At 41.6% G+C, this 23,965-nt stretch overlaps 1 protein-coding gene across 1 annotated transcript in view; it reads left to right on the top strand.

Moving 5' to 3' along the window:
- The window catches only part of FNDC3B (fibronectin type III domain containing 3B), a 348,736-nt gene that overhangs the window by 63,885 nt on the left and 260,886 nt on the right, over window positions 1-23,965 (top strand). The window contains exon 2 of the mRNA XM_083177748.1: window positions 13,668-13,807. Within this exon, the coding sequence (XP_083033874.1) occupies window positions 13,697-13,807 (111 nt within the window). The 5' untranslated portion in view covers window positions 13,668-13,696. The remainder of the gene's footprint in view (window positions 1-13,667; window positions 13,808-23,965) is intronic.

Below are 23,965 nucleotides of genomic sequence, written 5' to 3'. Positions count from 1 at the left end.
CACTGCAATGTAGATTTCAGTTTGAACACACCCCACCCATATGTAACTCTCTGCACAGTTACTGTACATCTGCCCCACCTGCGGTGCACATGGTTTTGTCCATTAAAGAAGGAGTTTGGGTACTTGTTTCCTAGCACGGCCACACCGATTTACATCGGGGTGGTCGTGTCGGAAAAATCGCGTCGATCGCATCGCATGCGATTTGGTCGCATGCGACGCGACCGACCCGATTTTTTGATTGAATGAAATGTAAATCGGGTCCCTGGGACCCGATTTTACATTGGATTCAATGTAAAATATTCCCAACCCCCCCAAATTTAACGGCGTAAACCCCACCCCACGATAGACGCCAACCCGAAGCGTGGCGAGCGCAGCGAGCCCGCGAGGGGCGGCGGTGCGCGTCCTCCGACCTTTTCATTCCCCTACTATCCACGTCGGCGTGGAGTTGAGAATAGAATAGTGTGGCGAGCGCAGCGAGCCACCGAGCCCGAAGCGTGGCGAGCGCAGCGCGCCCCGCGAGGGGACGCGTATACCTGTGAAGTTATACGCGGCCCCTCGCGGGGCTCGCTGCGCTCGCCACGCTTCGGGCTCGGTGGCTCGCTGCGCTCGCCACACTATTCTATTCTCAACTCCACGCCGACCTGGATAGTAGGGGAATGAAAAGGTCGGAGGACGCGCACCGCTGCGCTCGCCACGCTTCGGGTTGGCGTCTATCGTGGGGTGACGACGGGGACATCTATAATGTGAAATGGGTCATATTGGCCCATTTCACATTTTTCTCATTTTCTCACGATTTCAATGTTAAAAAATATTTTAACATTGAAGCCTATGGAAAAATCGGGGGCATCGCTTCGGTCGCGTCGGGACCAATGTTAATGGTCCCGACCGACGCGATGCCCCCGATATTTTACCTTTCCCGACACAATCCTCACGATTTCAATGTTAAAATATTTTTTAACATTGAAGCCTATGGAAAAATCGGGGGCATCGCGTCGGTCGCGTCGGGACCAATGTTAATGGTCCCGACCGACGCGATGCCCCCGATATTGTGCCTTACCCGGCAAAATGGACCTGATTTCAAAGGAAATCGGGTCCATCGTGTGGATCGTGTACCTTAACTTAAAGGTACACGATCCACAAGATTGTGGCCGTGCTAGAAAACAAGTACCGGAGTTTGCTTTTGCGAAACAACTAGAATCGCCCCATTTCTCTGCGTAGTATATGTATATATGTAGTGTTTGTATTATCCCCATGTTCGCAAGGCTCTCCCAGGGTGTTCTGATTTACAAAGTGTACTGCTGAATAAAAACAAGAAATACAGTATCAAATTCTCTGTATAGCACTAAAGCTGGGTACACACTAGTCAGTATATTGGTATATATTAAGCAACATATCGCGAATGGAGCGGTAGGTTCACCAGTATGTCTATGAACGACTCTGTTCAGTCATATCAGGCCAGTCCTGCAGCAAAGCCGACACATCTGCGATTTATGGCATACAGCACTTAATGGGCCGCTCAGTCAGCAAGATGGCCAGTCGGCCACATTGTCTATAATTTATTTGTTATCAATATATGTAGCCTAAAGTACATGTGGGAACTATACCAAAAAAAGAGCAGTAAATAAAGTGTAGCTTAAACATTTAACAAAGCTGGGATTTTAGGTCTAAACAGCTTTTTATAGATCTAATTATTTTACGGGCAAAAATATAAATAAAAAAAATTGTCAATAAACGTGAGAAATAAAAAAAATAGATAATAAGATAATAACAAACATAAATCTGCAGTATGTTTGTATTATGAATGCTCCCCATTAGGGAATATAATATGAAAGTTTGACATGGTTAAACATAGACAAGTCTTTGTGTTTGGAAACGCTTTCTTCACATGTGGATTTTACACAGTTACACATCTGTTCACAGCGGAAGTAACATCGGCATGAAAATATTTCTAAGCATGCAGCAAATCAATTGACCATTGTAAGTACATAATTCATTGCTATCTGATACAGCTGCCATGAGGCTGACATTTGCATGAAATTATTTATATTAATTTATACTAATTAGAAAAGAAAACAAGACCATACAATTATTTATAATTAATTAATTAATTAAGAATCATGATTAGAGTGTAATGCATTTTTCTATCATTTCACCTTACAGCGTATTCTATGCTGGTCAATAGTAAGAATTAGTAAATGTAATAATTAGGACTAATAATTCTTAAAGCTCCTGTGATTTGTCCTCGAGATCCTGGGATTTGGCTCCCAAAACGCCGGGATTTTAATCCCGGGATTTCGGGATTAGACTGCGCATGCTCAGTTTAATGCCGGGCAGTGTCTGAGCACTCGCTCAGATGCTGCCCGGCTGTTCCCGATGCCCGGCCTACGGCTCTACGCAGCGTGACGGTCAGAGCACTTTCTATAAACTACAGTGGAATAAAGCAACTTGGTGGCCTTATAACCAAACGGACATAAAAGGTAAGGGCGTACGGATACCATAACCAGGGTTTACGCAACAGCAATTTGCCCCACCCGCATGCAGGCCCAAGTTCATTGTACCGAGCCCTATGTGTGTGCCGTAAGTTCAGCATTGTTAAACAGTATCATAGAACAGAATCTCACTCCAGCTGCAGCCGACATGCCACATCCAGCATGTTGGAACAAGCATTTCACAGTCATGTAAGAGTAACAGATTGCTAAAGCAATAAAAAAGACCTACTGTAACGCACAGCAAATTCTCATAGCATGGCATAAGCCTACAGCAGATCAGTACAGCAGGACGTGTGCCTCTGTAGTTAGGGCAGGTGTGGTATAGCAGGGTGACAAGATCTAGGTTCATTGCTTGTAATTGGGGAAAGCAGCTCAAATGAGTAAACTGAGCTGCTTTCAGCTCAAAGTTGCCCAGTGTGTATGGACCTTAAATCCCTCCCTTCTGCCTAAACTTAATCCCCCTTCCCCACCTTAACCCAGCCGAGCAAACCTATGTTTGGCATCCAAGCAGTCTGGATTCCGGTGCCATCATCCTCATTGATGTTAAGATTCAGGTGCTAGTCTCCTGGCAGTGGATGGGATACCACTGTTGGTATTGTGAACACCGGCATCCCAAATGTCGGGATGCTAAACACATCTCCTATTAAACATTGCTTCTTTGTAATAGTATGCCCTATGGAGGCAAAAGCGTTTCTAATACTGACATCAGATAGATCAATGATCATTTCTGGACTTCAGTTCTGTAGGTCCACCATGTTGCAGTGATCCACAAGTTTCTGGACAACAACAAGCGGTTTGTTTTACCAAACAAAGAGAATATTGTACCCAAGGTACCATTCCAGGGAGCGCATAAGCCAGAGATAAACTGTAAATAAATGTATATTTAATAATAATCATCAAACCATTATCATACATCAATACATTTAAAAATGACACTATAAAAAAGCAAGAGCCGACCTTTGCATAACTAATCACATATGTTAGAGTATATGTGGTTAGTACTAATGCGGTAGCCGGTAGAGAGGGATGGTGGATGCTAGAGCATCCCGCCCCTGGAGAGCTGCAACTACATTACATGAATGTACAATTTGTTTAGTGGAATATGCACAATGCATTACTATGGAAATAGACCATTTCAAATATTGTGACATGCTTTGAACACACTTTAATTAAACAAGCAGTGTCCAACAAAATCTCTACAACACAAATGTACACAGACAGAAGTAGGAATGCAAATGGCTAAGGGTACATAGGGTCATATTCCATTTGCTGTGAGATTTACCCCATGGCTATTTATTCAAGCCACATGTGAAAACGCGATTTAATTAGCGCTGACCAATTGATTACTTGTAAAATGCATGTGGTTTTCCACAATTAGCTTGCTACTGTAGCTAATTGAATATTCCCCATAGAATAAAACAAGTTTTATTTCTACATTTATTTGCAGTATTTGCACTTAACCTTACAAGTAGGTATGAGCTGATTGGCTGGCTGTTTATCACTCTCCATTTTATCACTTTTGAGGCTTAGTGCATCTGGTCCAGAGTCTGGTGTGTATTGAAATACTGATTGTTAGTGTAGTAATTATTTGGTAAAATAACTAAAAATTACAAACACAGACACACACACACACACACACACACACACACACACACACATAGACAGGGCCGTTTCTAGACAATTTAGCTCCCAGGGCGAAGAAATAAAAATGCGCCCCCCCCCAATACATAGCATGGTATTATAGTAATTTCGCGCGCCGAAGGCGCGCGCCGAAATAGGGGGTGTGGCTTGATATTAAAAGGGGTGTGGCTTAATGTAAGGCGTGGTCTAGCAGGAAAACAATTACCTTATATCACACTTTTGCAACCTGCAAGACCAGACATTGGTTGCTGCAGGAATTGTTATTGTCCTCCCGCACTTAAGTTGGCTGGCTGAAGGCCACACAATGACCTAGTACGCCTCACAATGACAGGCTACTTAAATCATTATACACTATTTATCTGTGATGCCAATTACACATTACGCCGTACACTGTGATGACGATTACATATTACGCCGCACACCGTGATGACAATTACACATTACACCGCACACCAAGATGCCCATTAGACCACACACTGTGATGGCAATTACACAATACTCCCCACATCGTAATGCCCATTACACATTATGCCCCATGTGCCGCTGCCGCACAACCGATGCTGTTTACTAATATGCCCCCACAGTGCCAGATATGCCCCCACAGCGCCACAAATATATACCCCACAGTGCCACATATATGCCCCCACAGTGCCACACATATGCCCCCACAGTGACACAAATATATGCCCCCACAGTGACACAAATATATGCCCCCACAGTCCCACAAATATATGCCCCCACAGTGCCACACATATGCCCCCAGTGCCACAAATATATGCCCCCACAGTGCCACAATTATGCCCCACAGTGCCACACATATGCCCCACAGTGCCACACATATGCCCCACAGTGCCACAGATATATGCCCCCAGTGCCACAGATATATGCCCCCAGTGCCACAGATATATGCCCCCAGTGCCACAGATATATGCCCCCCAGTGCCACAGATATATGCCCCCCAGTGCCACAGATATATGCCCCCCAGTGCCACAGATATATGCCCCCCAGTGTCACAAACATATGCCCCCAGTAACAAACTTACTTGGAGAGGGGAGGGGAGCGCATCGTGCTTCTCTCCTATCCCGCGCCCGAGCTCCTATTGGCTGACAGCGGCAGCCCAGTGACGTGGGCGAGGGGACGGAGAAACGCACGATGCGTTCCCCTCCCCTCTCCAGCGTGGAGTCGGGCGGCCGGGGAGACAGCGGCAGCGGCTGCGGCTGCGGCTGCGGCTGCGGGCGGGGGGGGTTAGACTGCCGGGCGCCCTGGCTGTTTCAGAGGCGGACAAGCCGTGCGGCGCCCCGGGCTGCTGCACGGCTTGTCCGCCTCTAGAAACGGCCCTGCACATAGATATGATATGATACTGTCTTACTCCATTGTATGCCTATAACATGGTTCAAGAAGCTTTGATAAGGTTAAGTTAACATTTAAATACAATGGGGTAACTAGGGTTAATGATGCCAAGGACAATTGAAAAAAAAAAGTTCTTTAAAATTCTGGCTATTTTATTACACTGAGTCGCAAAATGATCAAAGATTGGGGAAATGCCAGATAAAGGCAAAACATCGATGTGACAGTGATGAATACCACACGTACACACACATTTGTGGGACAAACTGATAATATCCAAAACGGAACTATGTAGAACAAATTCAATCCTGACATCACCAGAATATACCAAATATTCACAATACATAAACCCAGTACTTCGAAAAAATAAGTGCTCACAGTACCTTCACCCCATCTGTACCTCACTTTTATTTCCATTCCACATTTTGCCGACACATGATGCAAACCCATGTACTGGAAACTACTCACTGAATCCCAAAGTTCCTGCTGTTCCTCTCTTTTACGGGATTCTTTTGCCCACTCATAATTGAGAAGTACGTAGATATGATGTTTGCATTTCTAACCAAAAAAACATGCTTAATGTGGTTTAAGGGGTGGGGCAAGTACATGCCAAATCTATATAAATGCAAAAGAAAAGAAGGAATTATACAAAGACAAAATATGAATACCAAATAAAAAGCAATATTTATTCTCATTACTCACGCAAAAGGCTCTTAGCAATAATTTAAAGATGTGAGTGATTTGCATATGCAGGGAGTTCAGAAAGTCCCTCCTCTGTTAATGTTGTTTCTGGCTGCTGATCTCCTTTGCAGCTGTGGAAGGCCAGTGAGAGAGAACAGTTAATGCATACCTCCCAATTGTCCCGCTTTTCATGAGACCGTCCGTTTTTTTTTTTTGGGGGGGGGGACTTTCCCGCCTGGGGCCGCCAGTTAGGGGGGGTGTTGAGTCCCCCCCTGCCTGCTGAGCAGAGAAATGGTGAATACATCGCACAGCATCTATTCACGGGAGGGATGGAGTAGCTCTCTCAGTGCGAAAATGGGGCATGGCTTTGTGATCTCAGACTTACTGCAAAACCACACCCTTTTGTCTGAAGCCACACCCCTTACCGGGACCAGGCCGTGTTAGGCTAGGGACGTCTAAAAGTTGGGAGGTATGCGTAATGTAGATAAGTACGTAACATATTTCATGCAAATAAAGTGTTTGAAACATTAATGTTATATTTCTTATCTGTGTGGAGACTTGCTTTCTACACAGCCTTTGCAGAGGGACTATTTGAACTCCCTGTAATTCTGCTATATGGTAACTCTTTTTCAAGGGCCTAAAAAAAAAATCCTACTCCCTACCTGTGCCATGTTAAAGCAAGTTGGACACTAATCTAGTCATCAAGTTGGCCAGATGCTCAACTGTAATATGCTTGAGTATTTCAATTATACCTCACTTTGAACTGGTCCTGACCTTTATATTTAAAAACGTCTGAATTTCAAATTAATGTATTTTGTCTGATATTTATTTTTTAAATTATCACAATTTATTGGGTGACAAATTGAGGGAGTATAACACCATTTACTACCTCATAGAATAACAGCCTATTTAAATATTATTAAAATAGTAAAAAGGATAAATACTGTACTGAAGACCTATTTCATATGCTTGCATCAACTACAGCAATATCTCAGCACCACATTTAGATTTGCAACCTAATATATTTCTTCCCTTGCTGGTTTGTGAGTCAGCAGATGTTTTTAATCACTAGTACACATTTATAAATAACCTGCTTTTTTTAAATTAAAGACATATACTTCTTGCGCAACAACTGAATTTTTATTCTTCACTAATTATTCTAATTTACGAAAGCATAGATTAACTTTGTTTTTATTTTCACTTTTACAATATTTAAATGATAAAACTGTTTTTTTTTTCTTCATTTTGCATAAGAGTTTAGGTATTTGGCGCAAACCCAGTCGAAAACACATCAAACATAATTTTTTAATCATGTGGAAAGTAATAAAAAAGATTTATTAAACAATATTATTGTTCATATAAAATGCACTGCTATATATAAAATGAGCTTGTTTGAATGGCATACAAAAATGTAGCAGTTAAAAACATCAAAGCAGGTGGAATCAGCAGAGTCCAGATCTACCCGGCTACAGCTCCAAAGCAATCCGGTGATGGGGGGATGGTACTTGTATAAATCCAAAAGTGCTGAGAGTCCAAAACATTGCAAGACAGCAGTCTCTTCTTCAGGGCTTTTTTTGCATAATGATTAATAAATTCATTCAATTGAGTTATTGAGATCCCAGCGTTGTGGCCACCTATTTATGTGTTAAATAAATGAAAGCTAGGGTAAGGTGCTCCCACTTGGGATGTTCAATTTTCACAATGTTGATAAGGTATGCAATGATGGTATGTTTCTCGGGGCTTGGCACCTCAAAGATAAAACAATTGCACTTTGCATAGTGTAGATAGTGTAAAAGAAGCTGCATATTTTTCTTATTAACCAATATATATGCTCTGTACCAGCATTGAGCCTTAACTTAGGCCACAAGATATTTGGTGTAGTACCGTCTAAAACTACAATATGTAGTTTTCTCTCTTCAAATCTTCTTCATATACCTCGGATCAAAGTTAAAATGCATATATTATAAACACAAAGCAATACAATGGGCATAGTACCATGCCTGGCCTTCTGATCAAGGCTATTTGTGTCGCTGTTAAAACAAGAGTATGTATGAAGAGGTCCCGGGTCTCCACAAAGTCCACTCCCAAATGCCTCCAAGATGGTAAATCAAAAGGTCCAGTCCAACAGTCTTTATGTCCTTCTTCTTATATCACCAACATGTTTCTGCTTAATAATAAGCCTTCCTCAGGGTGTATTTCCTGCATTGAGTGTTGAGTTTTTATACCCTCCCTGCGATTTACTCCTCCATCTCGCAAAGTCTCATTGGATTATCCTGAACTTTTATTAATTAACTTATCCGAGGTATTCTTACTAAACACAACATATTTAAACATACAATTATTATGACAATATAACTATATAAAAAATAAGGATGAAAACATATATGTATATAAAATGAATAAAAACCACTGATTTATCAGTGGTGCACGTGACCGGAAGTTGCCGTAAACACACAGAACCCGGAAGTGCCTGTGCGTTCCAGCGCCCTTTCCAGTGGCGCACCCTGGGTTAAATGTACATCCCCTTTTAAACTCTGGGCTTCCCCACGACTCAATACAAGTTTGAGTCCACGCACTGGGCTTCCCTGTGACTCTGTGTAAATTAAGGTACACGCATAGCAGAACAGGACTACCAACTACCAGAAGTGTGTGTGCATGTCACTGCCCAGAAGTCCGTGTCCGCTTCACCTCAAGTCGGACTACTCTGTGGTGTTCTGTAAGGAGGTCAATGTGCACTTCACTACTAGCATGCGTTCCACAGCAGTATGGGAATAGGGGATAAGCTGTGCCTTGGTGCAGCATTGACTGGTTCCGCATGCTGTGGAATGCACATTGACCTCCTGGTAACTTACAGAACACCACAGAGTAGTCCGATGTGCGGTGTTGTTTGGAGTGCAGGTTTTCTCCTTTTTTATTATATTTACGTGTTGTTGGGTCCAAGCTATGCTTACAGCTGTATAAAAGCGTGTCCAGATTGCAGTACTGCACTATATCATCACTGTACAGAATTTTATGAAGTCATCACTTTAATAAATCCATGTGAGATAGCTACAGTATTAGCTCTGGGGCTTTCAAAGACCACTGCCTGATCAAAGTGTTGGAGCAAGCAACAATGGGAAATTACGTATACTAAGCATAAATTTATGACGCACAATGTGGCTGGATTTGTATATGTACAAAAGTTACAATGAGGACTTTTTGTGGCTTTCCCTTTATCATATAAAAAGACTTGTTGACTATTTTTGTACCTTGTTTGCAGTTTTAATATTTTGAACTACAGTAACTGCTGTATTGCACCTAATGTAAATATAGGCTTTGGCACAAACGCAATACTGACTATAGTTATCACACTGTCCATATAACACAATCTTATTGGATCATTCAAAGTATTACAGGGGTCGTTTTCATTAGGAATTGTGAACTTCTTAACAGTCACAGATATGTGAACAAGCTAAATGCTTTGGAAGATACCATTATTTATTATTATTATTATTATTATTATTATTATTATTTTATTCTTCCAACATCACCTCTGTTATTCCCTGCTACCTAGACAGTAAGCCCTCATGATCATGGACCTCCACCACATGGTTCTTTCTCTGTACTATGCGTATCTCCACTAATGCTCTATGATCCTTTCTATCCACCCTTCTCGGGTCATTATTCTACTGAGTGATACTTTTTTAATGTCAGTCACGTAAACATCTTATTATATTATTATTTAATATATTTCTTTGTGCAATTTTTTGTTATTCATTTTTTTCTATTAAACTCTAACCTTGAAGCTCCTGTACAGAAAAGCCCTGGACTTTACTTCTGTGTTCCCCAAAATATAAACAAACACTGATGTCCGATATTCTAACAGCTGCCAAAAACTAGAAAAATCAGCAGCCCCCTTTACACTATCCCTTAAGGACCTTATTTGGCATTTATCTTAATGGAACAAGTTTGCGGATGGTGTAATGTTTAGCATTACTGCCTCAGAGCACTGAGGTCATGGGTTCGATTCCCACCATGGCTCTAACTGTGTGAAGTTTGTATATTCTCCCCATACTTTGCGTGGGTTTCCTCCGGGTACTACGGTTTCCTCCCACAATCCAAAAATTATACTGGTAGGCTCCCAACAAATTAACCCTATATTGTCTGTGTGTGCGTTTACATGTGGTAGGGAATATAGATTGTAAGCTCCACTGGGGCAGGGACTGATGTAAATGTTCAAATATCCTCTGTAAAGCGCTGCAGAATTTGTATGCGCTTTATAAGAATAGGAATAATTACATTTTGTGTATGATTGTTTTAGTAAGTGCAGGGCTGCATGTGATGTGTGGAGGAGAATTGAGACAATGATTAACAGACAGCACAAAATGTTGATGTAAAGCTCATGTCAAAAAGATAACGCAAGATTGTGGTGTCAAACATATGTCTATATGAAATGATATTCATACAACCAATGGGATACATGCAATATCCTGGTGGTTGGGTTGCCGGCAGACTAAAGATCGCATCCCAAACAGAAAATCCCAATACAGAGAATCACAAAAGGAGCTCTTTTATTAAGCTACCCCTCTCCCCCATCCCCCTTACCCCAACCTGCCCTTGCAGCAGCCTAATCCTACCCACTAGTACCAAACTCTAACTACAGTGCCCCACTGTTTAAACCTAACCCCCCTCCGGCCCACATCCTTACCCTAGCCCCTCCTTCTAAGTGCCTCAACCTAACCCGATCTCCTCCCAACCTAACCTTCCCTTCCCTGGCCACATGCTAGCCTGAAAACGTACTCACGGATTGGGATGCCGACTGACCGTATTCTGAAGGCAGTCGGAATGCTGGTGTCCTTAAACACCGGCATCTGTATAATGTCAAACTCTCCCATGTAATAAAGTTATCTTTTGCTTATTTGATTGCCATACCAGTGGATTTAACTACTAATCACAACATACTTTATAGAAAGTGTATATGCGCACATTGTGATTTCATTTGAAAGTGCTTCTCTAATTTCAATCAATTTCCATATTTATTTATTTATTGTTTTTACTACATTTTACATGTCATACATAGAAATCCAACAGTCTTATTTCTTGAAATGTAACTGTGCACAAATTAACATGTGATTTCACTCTTCACCAGAGACAAAGCCACAATTTCCAGACTATTTGTTGCATGGTCCAGCAGCTGTGTACATTCTTCTTAGTTTGGGTCATGTCTCAGAAAATTTTCCACAAGAACAGGCCTTGCTACCTTGCTAGCCACAGCTCAGCCTTTTTTGATTTGCCTGACTAAAGTTTGAATTTGTTAAACTTCTAACAACTGGTCCTCATCTTTGCATATAATTTGTATTTCATAACATCATACAGGACCATACACAATTGATTAGTGAGGTACAGTGACATCCAGCAACGGTTGCCGGATGACTTATCCACAGTCGGGATTCTGATAGTCATTTCTCTGACATCAGATTCCTGACTGTCAGGACCCCAACAGTCGGAATGCTGACTTACACAGACTATTTTCCCTCATGGGGTTCCACCATCCCCATAGAAGGACCAAGCCCGCAGAGTGGTGAGTGCTGCAAGCCCGCAAGAGGCTTCAATGCGCTCGCCCCCATGTTGGGCTCCTGACAGTCAGGATTCCAATATCGGAGAAATGACTGTCGGAATCCCGACCTGGATGAGCCAGGCATAAAAAACTAACTCGTTTCACGGATCACCCAAAGGTTGAAGTTGATGGATGTACATCTTTTTTCAACCTCAACTACTGTGTTTCTATGATACCTATAGATGAAAAGAAAATCTAAGGATATAGTCGGCGGGACAGATACAAGGAATTAGACTGTCTAAATATATGGAGAAAGACCCCTATTACATAAACCAAATGAGAACAAACAATAGCAAAAAAAGGGAAAGCAAGGAAAGGGGTTGTCATAAGGGAACCTAAAATTAAGTCAATCCGCAGATTTAATACCATGGCATAGAGGCTGCTGTATAAACAAACCATGGATCCAATAATTTCTCAAATTTATCCAAGGTGTCTTGTAAAGCATGTGTAATCCTTTCCATGGAAGCAATGAACAACATAGGAATTGGGTGCAAGGACTTTTACAGTACAGGACAAGGGCACCTCTAGTAGCATATAAAACATGAAGAACCAACTTTTGTTGTGGCATTATGATTTGCTATTGGGAATCCAAATAAAGCTGTCCAAGGACCTAAATTAATCTGGGATTGGAGAATCTCTCTCAAAAGTAATTGAATGTGAGCCCAATAAGTGCGTATCCGAGGACACTACCACCAAATGTGAATAAAGTCCCCAACCATGCCAGCATAGAGGTCAGTATGTTGGGTGCATTTTATATAGCCTAGAGAGGACTAGATACCAGCTTGTATATATGTTATATACTGTTTCCTTAATAATAGAGGAGGTGAATGACTGAGCAACATTTTATCTTCTAAGCTGCCAGGCTTCATCTCCAGGTAGAGGGCCAATGTCCCTCTCCCATCAAATTTCATGAGGCAATACAAGGTCTGGACCCTAGTAACAGAGCATTGACTATAGCAGGGGTTCCCAAACTTTTTTGAATCACGGCACCCTAGAGCATCAAAATATTTCAATTAAGTGCATTGTGTTTATATGTCACAGTTATCTGGTGAGGGACAGGATTTGCTTCTGTTTGTCCACATATATTATGATTGGCAGCAACAAGCACTGGTTTTACCTGTTACATTGACCATAAATAATATGAATTGATCCTGGTCCACCAACCCAAGGCCCCCCTGCAAGTGTCCTGAGGCACCCCAGGGAGCCTAGGCACACAGTTTGGGAACCACTGGACTATAGAATAGAAATAATGTCCCCACGAAGGGGAGAGTAATAACAGATCCTTTCAAAAGTTCTGGACTGATACATCAGACTTAGTTAATATGTTCTATAAGGAAATGATCCATACTTGTGCACAATACATAACTAACTGCTTGTTCCGTCAAATATGTCCATTTTAAAAAGGAGTGTTGGTACACTTTATAAAGGATATTATATATCATCATGCCCTTTGCCCCATATGTATATGTATGGTAACTCCTTATGTATGGTAACTCCTTTGGCCTTTCTCAAAAAGTACAGTACAGTACAGTACAAGTTGATGTATGGTGTATTGACAGAATGAAGTCCTTTATGTGCTCAAGCCCATGAGCTGTGTGATGACCAAATAAGGATGTACAGTACTTAACCATTTACAGTAATTGGAGCTGTTTGTCCCATTTTATAGGTTAATGTATTGAAGACCCACCACAAAACTAACTGCAATGTAGGTGCACATTTGTCAGGTGTTCATAAAATATCCCCACATGGAGCAACATTCCAGAAATAGCTGCAGTTATGGCAATTTCCTGAAACGTTTGTTTGAATGTTCCGCCATCACAACATAGTCTGTCATTCGGAAATTGTTTGTACATTTATGTCAATGTAATATATTGCAGGCCTTATTTGAATGTTTTTTCTTCTGGTATTTCTAGGAAGGCAGCTGAGAGAAAATTCTCCATGAATGTACGTCACAATGATGATGACCGACCAAATCCCACTGGAACTGCCACCCTTGCTGAATGGGGAGGTAGCCATGATGCCTCACATGGTAAATGGCGATGGATCACAGCAGGTTGGTAAAGTTAGATTGTGAAACAAATAATATATGTGACATTGTTCTTGTATTGTGGTGAACGCAGGGTTATGGTAGGCTAGGTTGACCATGCCTAGGTCGACAGTGAGTAGGTTGACACATATGAATGGTCGACATACCCATGGTTGACAGGGTCTAAAGGTGAACACAGGCTTTAGGTTGACCATGGGAAGGTTAACAGTCAACAGTTCAACACAAGTTTTTCACTTTTTTTGTCCTGAATGTCTCCTTGTGTTGATGTTTTGGCTGTCGGGGGGTATGCAGTTGCCCCAAAAATCAAATTAAGACTAAATACACACAGAATCTGAGCTTTATTCATGGAATTAGAAGTTATTGTTTTTGGAGCTGGCTGAAGCGCAAAAAATAAATAAAAGGTTAATACTGGCTGCGGCTTCATTGGTAATTATAAAGCCCTAGGGGATCATTTTGCCCGTGGTAAATGACTGTGGACAATTGAATCCCCCCCACCCCCTTAGCATTACATTTATCATTACTATTATCTAAATAATATATCCTCAAAGGCTTTGTCACTGATGTGTGCATGGTTGAGTGCATTTTGCTGAATATTCACTTTTATTATATTTTTTCTGGATTGGGTTCATTTTTCCATCTAAAGAAAAAAAACTGGGAAACCTTCCTTGTTTTTTTATTTAGACTTCTTTTCTCTTGTTCACTTTAATGTTTTTCTAACCACAATACTAAATCATCATTTTATGGTTGTTTGATCCCAAGCTTTTAATAATGTGAAGGTATTCATTTAAATGGTTTATGTTCAGGACTGGATTACAATGGTCATCATTTAAAAATGTGATCATAACTTCCCCCGTCACTGAAGTTCTTTCCCTAAGACATGTACCAGGACAAATACAATTGGAAATGTTAATGCATGTAATTATAACATTGTATAATAGGATTCAGATGTAAATGACAGCTCTATCATTTTAGTGTGGACTTTTGCAGATCTATGACTGAAGTGGAGATGTGTCTGTGTATATTTTGGCTCCATGTCCAGAGACATTTCTAATGTACTGAAGTCATAATAACATTTTTTGTAAAAAAAAAAATCAGCAATAATCGTTGTAGTTTTAACATTTAGTTTTGACAAAACGGTGAAAAATGAATTTTCTGTAGTTTAAAGTCTTGTTGTATGATGGAGAGTGAGTGCAGCCGGAAAATGGTCCTGCAATTAAGTATTGAGTATGTATGAGAGACGCAGATCTTGTGCAGAGCGGAGGGGTGATCTTGGGAGATATTTTTAATCAAACGAAAAAGATGTATGTTGGTACAGTTCTTTAGTTTGTAGAAGTATTTTATGTTTGATTCAATGAAGTACAGTCATCTAATGAGCGTACTGACAGGTGAGCAGCAGTAGAAGAATGTTTCACAAGGGAATTTATTCTAGCCACTGCATATAAAATATACTGTAGGGATACAAGTCTGATTAGGGTAATACAGGGAAAAAGGGAATTGCAATAATTAATGCAAGATATGAGTTCATGTATTAAGGTTATTGCAGTGTTTTACATAAGATATGTGCATATTGTGGAAACTGTTATTCAATGTAATATGACTTGAATACAAAGTAGATGTGGAGAACAAAGGACAGATTATCAAAGTGCATACCCTTCTGCATAATCTGGTCTTGAGACCACTCTCACTACCCCCTGCCTCATGGCTTGGCCATCCCTGGATTGCTAACATCCTGCCAGCGTCGGACTAGGAGGGCAGGGGCCCACTGGGGGCGTGTCTGACGAATGACATAACTATGTGGGCGGGCCCGGCGTGTGACTTAATGACGCAGTGGGCGTCATGACTTCAGCCGTCCTGTCAGCCTGCTGGCACTGCTCTGGGCTCCTCCCAGCTCCCTCACTCCAGCCTTTCCGCTGCCTCCCCCACCCACTCCAGCTTCTGGCAGCGGCTCAGCGTGCTCCACACACCTGGCAGGGGACCGGGGATAAAGGTTTCCGCCAGACCCCGCCCACCTCAAAAAGTGGGTGAGGTAAAAAATCAGCGGGGCCTACAGGTCCCCCGCTGGGCCAGTCCAAGCCTGCTTCCTGCCGTCAGGCCACATTACTTGTGCCTCATGTCACCTGTCTGCCTCCTACACCCTCTATATTGGAAGCTCCTTGGAGCAGGGTCATCTTCCCTCATGCTCTCACAGTCCTCTTCTCTTGCAAATACAGCAGTCTCCTACTCAGCAACTGTCTATATCCGCGTCTCTTCTTCATAATCGTACATCTCTTCCAACGGCAGCCTGGCACTAGCAGTACGCAAACATCTTCTTTACTTCCTTACATCTTGGCTGTATTGTGTTCTGAGAATTGTGGTGCTAATTGTTACCTTTGCTCTCTTTAGTTTTTCAGTTACTGTAATATTAAACAAATAATGAGCTCAGTTTACTTGTGTACGTGGCAGCGATTACCGTTGATACGCACTCCCGCATTATCACTGACCTGGTCACTCATCTGCTGGTATTACCAGCACATGACCTGCGGAGTGGATCGCTTTCCATAACGTCCTGCTATGAAAAGTCACCCACCCTGGGGAAAATCACTAAAACACGCTCAGTATGTATTCACTGATCATTTTTCACCCCATCGATTTTCCCCATCATCGTTATCCATACACGCTGGGCAAAAACACCCAGTGTGTATGGACCTTTAGAGGAACGCTGCTTCCAGGTGATGAGAGTACCTGGTGCTTGTTTCATTTTTTTTTCTGTTTTTAACAATTTATTATATTGAACAAAGCCCAAATCCTAAAGCTGAACTCACTCATGTGACTACGGTGAGACATGCTCATTGCTGAGTCAATATCACTGATGCAGCAGTATTGCTCAGCTGCCTCTGAGAGATGAATACCTTCTACACAGGGCACTATGGTCATGTGATCCAAAAGCAGACCAGAGACCACAAAACACATTGGGTTTTTCAAGCCCAGAGTTCTCTGCCAAGTTGTATTTGCTTGTTAACCTTTTGCTGAACATTCCCAAAGTTACTACTGTACTGTAATACCAGCTAGAAAGCTACAAGCTACCATGTACTGCAGCTGTGGGCAACCCGTGGCCCAGTCAGCCTTGGCCTGGGTCACCCTGCTCTGTGTTTCTGATGTGATTATTAGTTATAGATGGAGTGAGCAGCATGTCGTAAGTGATTTCTGGAATAGGTGTGAGTAAATGTGGGATAGATGTGAGTGGCATGTAGGATGGGTATGAGTGATATGTATAATGAGGGCAATATCCTACTACCCAAGATCATTGATTGCAAGTAATTGTCTTGTCTGGGGCTGTCCGATTAGTCCTGTTAAACCAATGCATGCTTCAGCTTATCAGGGTTTTTTTCACAGGAGAAGCAGAATTCCCAAAATGCATCAGCCTTTTATCGGGATACCTAGTTGGATAGCCCGATGAAAATCATAGGTGAAACATCAGGAAGAATACTGAAAACAGACCCTTTTCTCTCCTTTTATAGGGGGTGATTTGACACCCCCCTAAGTGTGCGTGGCATGTACAGTAGGTATGAGTGTCATGTGCAACATGTGTGAGTGGCATTTTAGGAGATCAAAATGGCATGTGTGTTTTTGGACATGTTGGCTTTAAGCTCTCGTGTAGGGGCAAATCTTTGTGAAGTAGGTGTCTGATTTAAATGTAGCTGTATTGTGCGGCATGTGGGAGTCTGAGTGCATGTTAGGGCATTTTACGGTAAGCGCACATCTAAGGGGATGTGAGGCTATGTTGGAGCAGCCCAGGGGCATGTTTGGGATAAGTGTTGGAGAAGGGCAATGTTGTTTTGAGGCTGTATTCTCATTCCAGAAATTAACGATAATGTGAAGCAATTTGGAAGTTTGAGGGACGCACCTGAACTAATAGATAAATTATTGTTTAGGATAAGCTTTATTCTGTAGCAAAAATAAGACAAAAAAAATGTTGAGACAGGTATTATATACAGTAGGTCTTAAAGCAATCCACATTCACAAATACTGAATATGAAAATAGGAAAAAAAAATCTGAGGTGAAGTATTTATGTGAAATTAAATAAAATATAAGCACACATTAAAGATGGAACTCATTAGCTCTATGTTAAGGGTAAGTACTAGTTCTAGCTCGTCGGTGTAGTTGAGTAATCATTGAAGAGTTGAACTGCTGTCTCTTTGAAAATTCTGTTTCTCTTAACCAGGAATTGTTGTAATTTTTTTCTCCATAGTCATCGTTTTTTTCTCCAAGCAATAAAAAAAAACACTACAAATTGAGGATAAATTAGAATGATAGTATGTTTATGTGTGTATGTATTCAGGGCCGGCAACAGAAATCTTGAAACACTGATATCTCTGGGGCCCCCCCACCACCGCATGCAGATTTTTATTACATTGCATATTGAATGTATTTTTTTTTTATTATTCGAAATAAACAGATAATTAATATTTACTATTCAATATAATAGGGAAGAGCAGATGAAAGGGCACATAGCATTCTTAATAGCATATGCACAATCAGGTGCGACCTGTGCATATGCTATTAAGAACGCTATTTAAACAACGACTGGCAGGACAAGAGCACACCTCCTGATGAAGTCCAGACTTGATGACGAAGCACGTTGGGCATGGCCAAGTGGCAACGTGAATTGGTGAGCGGTATCCACTTCCCTGACCTCGGCTTACAAGGCTATGCGGCTTGAGATGGCTAACGGCGGACAAAAGTGACTGCTGATTATCTATGCTGGCAAGATGTTTATTCCATGCTGACATTTATGTGAGCTGTTTTACTGTATAAAATTACTTGACATTTTTGCTCATTGTGCGCTTTTTCTTAAACTCTTATATAGATATAGAGTAGACAAATGCAGGGCCTGTGACAGGAGCTGGTAGCATAGATTTCTGGCTAACGTCCAAACATCACTTATTGGCTACTGTGGGCCAATCGGGTCTGAGTGGTAGGGTGGCTGCTAGAGGCCCAGGGGAGTAGGGGATCTGCCAGACCTAGGCCTTCATCCAGAGAGTGGAGTACAACTGTTGAGTAATCACGGGTGATCATTAACTTGATTAAGAAGCTCCATCCATAAGTAATGTTAGGTTGATGTAGGGCTAAATTGAGGATCAAGAGAAATCTGTGTTTTTGTAGACTAGCCGAAGAAAAATCTCTAATGAGTTGCAAGGGAGTCCAGAGCTGAAACGCTCAACTCAGAGTCACGCAAAGCCCAAAGGCGGCATTATTTTGTCTGGAAGTAGTGGAGTCTCATAATGGCATCTCTTGGAGAGCCCTCGGGGGCATTGAGAGATTTGGGCAGCCTCTAGATGCTGTGCATTATAAATTGTGAAACCGGTAGCTCAGGAAGTAATTTTTGGAATAGATCCTTACAAAGTTCTCAAGCTCAGAGGGGCAAATTAATTCCAGTATGCCATGGAGTTCTAGGTTATGTGTCCTCAATATCACCCAATTTATTTCTAAGTGTAGACAATTCAGTCTGTATTGCATCATGGGCAGAGATAAGGTCATTGTGAGAGGTAACTACTTCACCCATCTTGACTTCTAGGTGTACATCATGTTTTAACTCTCGGATAGAGAACATTAAATTATCTGCAGTAGCTTTCTAAAAATCACGTAGAAGTTGGAGAATTTTTTATACAGGGATAGGCTTATCCAGGGATCCTGCGGTGTAGTTGGGGGTGTGGGTGGAGACGATGAGGAGGTTGATGTGGGTAAGGCATAGCGGCCAGCCATCGTAGGAGATTTAAAGGTCACCTTAAAGAAACTCACCAGTGGCACACCTTTGGAAGGTTTAGGGCATTTAGGCGGCACCAGGGTGAAGTAAAGCAAGAAATCAAAGATGCGCAGTCATACAATGTATTGCAGGATAGCGTTTGTGTATCGGCATATAGGACAGTATTACTTCTGAAATTGAAAATATGTTAAAGGCAAAACAAATCAGCCATGTTGATTTGATGTTTTGTTTTTGTTTTATTAGCGCTACACATCTACTCCAGATGCAGTTGTTAGATCCAATCACAAGGGAGCACAATATTTTACCTATAGTAATTGCTGTGGCTGTTATTTAGAAGGGAAGTTGTGTGTTGTACATTGGAGTTTAAAGTTTGCAGAGTTCAACTAACAGACTTGCCAAGCATGGCAATTATTGAGACATTTCCTGTCCTTCTAAATAAGTTACAGGGACAGAACATTCTTTAAAAAAAAAAAATTTTACTGTTAGTCCTGTTGTTGTTGGGTTTTTTTTGTATACAGGTTCTTTTCTGTGGCATTATATAACGTCTTTCAAGAACAACAGAAATATATCAGATATTCACTGAATTTCATATTTCTGAATGTAAAAAAGGGAATGTCTATCCAGAATGGTAAGGAAAATGGGATTGTCTAAATGCTTAGTGGAAGCGGCAGTATTTTGAAATTCATAGAACAAGAACATATTAGCGCTCTATTCACAAGAAACGAAATAATTGCAAGCAATCACTTTTAAAGGGTGACTAATCGGGTTTGGTATAACACACCGTCAGTGGGGATTCTGACAGCCATTAGCCCGATGTCGGAATCCCGACTGCCCGGACTCAGACAGCGGGGGGGGAGCACAACGAAGCCCCTTGTGGGATGGCTGCGCTCGCCACGCTGCAGGCACAGGGAGAATAGCCGCTGCCTGTGTGTCAGGCTTTTAGCAGTCGGACTTCCGACTTCGGGTTAATGACTGTCGGAATCTCGCCTGCTGGTGAGTCCTCTAATACCCGACTAATTAAAACTAGAATACAGATGTGAGAAACAGTGTTCAGTCTTATGGTGCTCACACAAGCAGTACCGGTTATTCAGCCTGATCGCTCAGCTACTAAATCTGTGCCTTATGTTTTTATTCATATTGTTGGCCAACTTACACAGATATATAGCATGCTAACTAAAACAACAGATCAGACGTGGCCGAGCCAGTGTGGTTTCTGATGGCTACACTCATACTGAGACTGCAGTCACTGGCCAATTATATGGATAGTGTGCCAGAACATAAATTTATTCTGATGGTCTGCTGGTTGTTTTGGACCCACATACAAAGCAATGTCTGGGAAAATATGTTTCAAAGCAACAGCTATACTGAAATTATCACTATGTGAGAGAGACTGACAGAAATAGATGTGCAGAAAGACAGAGACAGAGAAGCTGAGGAAAGGAGAAAGAGAGCTCAAGATACATACTGTAGGAGTTGATCCTATTATTTGCGGAGGGTGCAAGGTGCTGTTACCATGAGGGCTGATTTTAGCCTGAATTTACTCAAAATTGCTCTCTGCCCTATGAGTCTGAATTATCCCCGTAGACACATACATTGGAGCTCATGCAGAGCCCGACAGGTCACCAGAAAAAAACATGCAATGTGCGGTAAACTGTGAGGGGAATAGGGAAAGAGAACTATCCAATCGACAAACATATGCAGGATACAAATAAATTAAACATTGCAGGAAGACTAAGCAGCAATTTGCAAGGTAATTTCAGTAAATAAGCATTTCTATAATGTATGCAGTATGTGTGGTGCATGGCTATAGGGGCACACACACTGTACCCATATATTATACTTACCCGTCCAGAGTCCCGGCTGCATCTCTGTACTGCAGACACAAATCCCTTGAAAAATGGCCGCCAAGGTCGTTTCTGATTGATTTGCTCATGTGCACTGAAGATGTCCCCGGTAACAAGGCACAGGTTACATGTTCTCAGGATTCCTTGCATGCTCAGTAGGCTCTTCCATAATTCTAGAGTCTACTCTCTGACAGAGAGAAAGGGGCTTGCAGCGAAGGACTATCCTTCAATACCATGATCATATCTGGATTCTAACCACCTAAACTAATACTTGTGGTAGTTAGACTAGACCTTTTATATTTGTGTATCGATACCTCTCATGATTAACAGTATCATTAGCTAACGATATCCACTTTTAAGAAATCTGAGGTTTCCTCCCCAAGCTAGTTTCAGGCTATAATTATTTTGGCCAATTACAACAATACTGTAAATGATTCCTGTGGAGAAAAAAAAAAAAAAGTAAAATTAGTTCAAGAGGTTAATATTAACCTGAGACGAAACCAAGGCCATCTTCACCTTGTCACCCATACCCTGGACGTATAAACACAGGAAGGAGAGCATCCAACCCCAGAGTGTATCCCGTATGGCTGCCTAACACATCCTATGGAAAAAAAACCCAGTAAGTTACAGAATACCACTCAAAGTTCCATCAATACAACTTGCATAATTGAACCAATATAATTGAAACATATCCTGTCTAATACATAAAATCCTAACAAATCTAACTACTTAACAACTAATGCTAGTGAAATATTAAAAATACCTTCCCACCCTGCATGCCAAATCCAAGTGAGTTATACCTAAATAGCCACATAGAGATCTGTGGTGAGACTGTACTTGGAACGCTATATGTAGCAGGGCCTCCGCTTTATACCAGACCTACCTGCAGAAGAACCACTAAACATGCAGCAACTGTGACAAGAAAAATGTCCGATAAGAGTGTCTAGGAACCTGCAAAAAAGAGAATCAACTAATAAAAGTGCAAGAGGACACTGGCGTAGTGTGTCAGTGTTCCCCATGAGTCTCAGACTTAGGACTTCCTTCCAGCCAGGCAGTCATTTTCGATGATGTGTTAAAGAAGCTTATCCTACCATCACGAGGCCTAGTAGGAAACTGCATGGAATACAACAGTTCTAATGGCTTTGAGCCATTTCTTTATCTGTTGAAACTAAGACCAACTCTTCTCGACCTTCAGAGCAAAGTCTGAGACCACAAACACCTAGTTATGTGCATGGAGAAAACAGAACCTGTGTTTGAGTTATGACTATCTGCCATTTTTCTTGGTGTTACTGGTATGTGTATCACAATTCGCAAGACTAGATGGTACTTAATCTTCTGCTCCTGATCTGACAGGGGCAGTTATATTACATGGTTGCGCTGATGGAGAGCACTCAGTCATAATCCTCATGTTTTCTTATATGCATGAGGATAATTTGACAGCACCATCTCCCCTGATTACTATCAAAGGAGACATTCGCTCCACAGTGCTCAGACAGGAAGTAAACTTGGATATACGTTTATTTCTATGATGAAAGGACGGAGTGCAGAGGAGCAACATTATGACCCTATAATTAAGGTAAGTACAAGAACAGAGAAAGGCCTGGAAAGGGGGGGGGGGGGGGAGAGAGGCCTGTGGAGGGGTATGAGAGACATATGGAGGAAGTTGGGCTATGTGGAATGAATGTTCACATGTAAATAAATACATACCTGACACTTGAGTAACATTTGACCTATTCCTATAGTCACTATGTGTGCACATCCATCGCCATTTATGTAAAGATTCGGGTGTGTGGGTTCTGAATTACAGGACGGCAGAGCCTAAGGAATAACAGATTGTACTGTAGCTGCCCGTGGAAATCTGATTTGCGCAGAAAGTATCCACATTTTACAACTGTTTTTTGGTGGTTGACAGTGACATGAAAATATATCCAATTACTGAAAATAAAAATAAAGGTTTGGCCTTTAGAAAATGAATAAAGGATTAGATAAATACTACAGATGTTGCCAGATCTAGGAAAGAGTCTTATTATTCAAAGTAACAAATCAGGGTAAAGAGGACAATTTCAAACGGTATTTATGCAAGAAATAAATGTGACAGAAGGACAACAATATAAATGGTTATGTATAATATCTGTAAGATCCAATGAATTTGCCGGGTGCCCAGGGAGCAGGACAGACGTTTTATGTTCCATGGACTATTTATAAAATCTATGAGCTTGTTCGTTGCAGTGAAAGTGAAGTACTGCTCTGTCTGCCTCGTGACTCATCTTGTCTGATGCGTCAGATCTGTAGGTCTGTATTATCTTTGTGCCCTGTCATTACATTTAAACAACATTAAACAACTACAGTCATTTACCTGCAAACAGATAACATGAGCAGCCTAATTGATTTACCTCAGGAAGCTATTAGTAACATTCTTCATCACCCTCTGGCAGATGACATCTGGATTTTCTGAAATTATAGGCCACTTGAATATACTATGGCAGGTATGGCCAGAATTTTGGCTTTTCTGATCTAGTCTAATAGCCTAAAACCTTTGTGGTGTACCAAGTAGGGACATTTGCCTGAGTCTGCAT

This window comes from Crinia signifera, chromosome 3, assembly GCF_055691185.1.
Source record: "Crinia signifera chromosome 3, ASM5569118v1, whole genome shotgun sequence".
Classification (NCBI taxonomy): Eukaryota; Metazoa; Chordata; class Amphibia; order Anura; family Myobatrachidae; genus Crinia; species Crinia signifera.
This window is presented reverse-complemented; position numbering and strand designations above follow the sequence as displayed.